Source organism: Parasteatoda tepidariorum, chromosome X2, assembly GCF_043381705.1.
Source record: "Parasteatoda tepidariorum isolate YZ-2023 chromosome X2, CAS_Ptep_4.0, whole genome shotgun sequence".
NCBI classification, from domain to species: Eukaryota; Metazoa; Arthropoda; class Arachnida; order Araneae; family Theridiidae; genus Parasteatoda; species Parasteatoda tepidariorum.
In genome coordinates this window covers 14292562-14295735 of record NC_092215.1, presented here as the reverse complement: position 1 = coordinate 14295735, position 3174 = coordinate 14292562, and the positions used below count along the sequence as shown (strand labels likewise).

At 27.0% G+C, this 3174-nt stretch overlaps 1 protein-coding gene across 1 annotated transcript in view; it reads right to left on the bottom strand.

Annotated features, from left to right (window-relative positions):
• Positions 1 to 642: 642 nt before the first annotated feature.
• LOC107436893 (actin-binding LIM protein 2) overlaps positions 643 to 3174 on the bottom strand; it is a gene marked incomplete in the record, with an annotated part of 67755 nt that continues 65223 nt past the window's right edge. Inside the window, 1 exon segment of the mRNA XM_043049796.2 lies at positions 643 to 888. Coding sequence (XP_042905730.1) covers positions 775 to 888 — 114 coding nt within the window.

Genomic DNA, 3174 nt, shown 5'->3' with positions numbered 1-3174 from the left:
AATAAATATGGTTGCTATCTAAATTGTCCTTTAAATAATCATTACTTTTGCCAAACATAGTTGCTTTTATATTCCCTAAAACTAACCCTCTATAAAGTATCGATTTAAACCTAGGAGGGGTGGGTGGGGATTTAGAATCACATAACAATGCACTATCGGTAAAACAATCTTAACAAGATATGGGTTGTCAGAATAGAAAATATGAATCCACCGTGATTACAAATTGATATTTAAAGACTATAACCATAATTTCAAAATACTTACCAGGATATTTAACATCATTGTGGGGGTAAGTAGATTGACTATTTTATAGATTATGCAGGCTTAACAAAGAAAATGAACAAAATATTTAACATTATAACATATCGTATTTCGAAAAACTAAATGATAGAAACATTGAAGAATAGATCATTTCTAACTAAACCATGCTGTAAATATAGAATTATATGTATTTTAAAATGAAGTATTTAAATGGACACAAATGACAAAGTTGATAAACTTCACAGAACTTCATAATAGAAACATTCAAAAATGAACTTCAGTACTTTTAAGACACTATTTTACCTTATAATGCGTGGCAATCAAGTTTCAATATGTTGAAAGTAATCATGTAAATTCAGTTTTAAAAAAATGTACTTTACAAAATATCATTAAAGATTTATTAAAGATTTATTAACTTATTTATCCAATACAAATATTTCACACAAGTTAAAATATTTTACAAAATATAACTATTTAACACTGTAACTTTATAAAATAATTAATACTTTTGTATTAAAATAGCCTGGTTCTTTTTTTCAAATCATTCCTTTTCCATTCAGGTAAGCGATAAAACTGCAGACGAGTTAGATGAAATATAGCTTGAAACTCTTCATTAGATAAATGCCTCTAAAAAATTAAAAACAAAAAAAAGTCTAAAAGAGTAGTAGAAGATTCTTAATAAAATAATGACCTTTCCATTGCTGGTTTCATTAGGAATGTGCAATTTTTAAACAAAACATCACATATACAATAATTATAATACAAACTATAAAATACCTATCTTTCTTTTTATCAAAAAATTGACTTTCATTTTCATTCTTTATTACGTTACATAACTAATTTTTTTCTTTATTTGTAGATATAGTTTCTTAACAAAAGAAATTAAAAAGAAGCTTCTTGAATAACTTCTTTAAGGAGTTTTGAGTTTCCCCTTGATGAAATAATTAAATAGTTAGCATACAAATTGATTATATTATGTTACTTCATTGAAATATTTGCAATTGTAAACCATTAAAAGTAAGTAAACTTACATTTAATATCAATATAAATTGAATAAGACTACTTAACCATTTGATTTAAGGACAAAGATTTTTATGATTTACAAAGGATATAAAAAATTTCAATTTCAAAAAACATAAAACAAACAGTTCACATCTATATTAGTGAACATAATTTTGTTTTTTAGATCAGACCACATTTTCCAGACAAAGAAGGTAATTCAGATTGTAATTGATAAAATTTTATCGGCTAAAAAAATAAAATGACATTATTTTACATTAAAATGGTGAAAAGAAGTCAAGTATTACTTCATTAAATGTAAATGACATTAAATAAGCTAATGAAATGTTGTTATAATACTGAATCTTACACAGACAAACCCCGAAAAAAGAGAAAGATCGTTTCAGTACAAAAGTTTCAATTTATCAAAGGAAGGTAAATCTCGTGATAGTGCATATTATAAAACTTGCAGCTGGTACAGATTAGGTTATGCAAAACTTATAACAGTCAAACCTCAAACTTGAAGGTTGAGAAGGAAAAATTCAAAATAAAGAAAACTAGAGTTCAAAAATCACGGTATGAACAGTAGAATATAGAGAAAAAGCTTTATTCACATAGCTCATTAGTTGCTAAATAGTACTATAAAATTATTATGCCACTATATTCAAAACATTTTTTCCAAATTTTAAAACATTAATTTTGTAATACATTTTTAATTGCTCCCTCAAATTTTATTTAATTTTATTGAAGATTTTTAAAGTTACAGCAAGAAACATAAATATATATATATTGTTCTCTTTTTTATATAATTAAAAATGTCCATATCTCCATAAATATTCAAGCCATGCTTACAAATATGCAGTTATTGCAAATAAAAACCAAAGTGATCGATGCAAGACAAACTTATTGCTTAATTTTCTGCTCAGAAATACTAGTTTTCTATCATAATTTAAGGTCTATTCCTCAAACCTCTGAAAACTTATTGCTAAGTGTGAAAAATTGCATAAACTAAACATCTCTAAATTTACAAAATAATTCCTGAAGTATTTCATTAGAAATTTAAGAAAATATCAAAAACTGAAAGTGCCTCTTCCATTGTTGTAGGGTAGTGTACATTGCATCAAAAGAAAAAAAAGGACCATCGAGAATAGCTTTTGATCCAATGATCGCATTTTCACATTCTAGGACTCAATGTTAATGGCTCAAAGGGGTTACTTCAAATATGCTAACTAATAAGTACAGACGCTATTTCAAGTTACAAAATCAGACACCAATATGCACTTTCTCTGAATAAACATACCTTTTTTTCGAAGGATTTCTGATCCCCAATATAATCTGGTAACTGAAATCTGGGAAATATGATCCCAATAATTTGATTAGAAAAGCACTCCAAAGTTTAAACCCCTTAATGTTAATTTTACATTTCATGTATTTCGCTATATTTTGAGAACTTTTTAAGCGAATTGAAAAGGTTTTGCACACAATTATACAATTCGTTTATCCAAAATAATTCTACAAAAAAAATAACTTTTAGCAAATACAGTCAAACCCCGCTATAGTGAACACGGCTTATAGTGAACTACCGAATATAGTGAACGAAATGCTCGGTCCCGTGCCTTGCTATACACGTATAATGTTATTTTTAGTGGATATAGTGAACCAAAAAAGTGAGGAAGTTGGATATAATGAATTTTTTTCTCTTTTCGACTGATTTCCCTCCCCCATTTTCGTTGTAATAATTTTGAAATTTCTACTTCAAAATAAATACATATACCTATTTTTAAAACCATCTATAGAAACTACTTTTATGTGCTCGAATGGCAGGTTAGACAGGTTTAAAAAGCGGAATAACAGAAATTCAGGAAAAATTATCTGAGAGTCGGGAAGTGTTTCCATATCTGATGTTGAGGATTG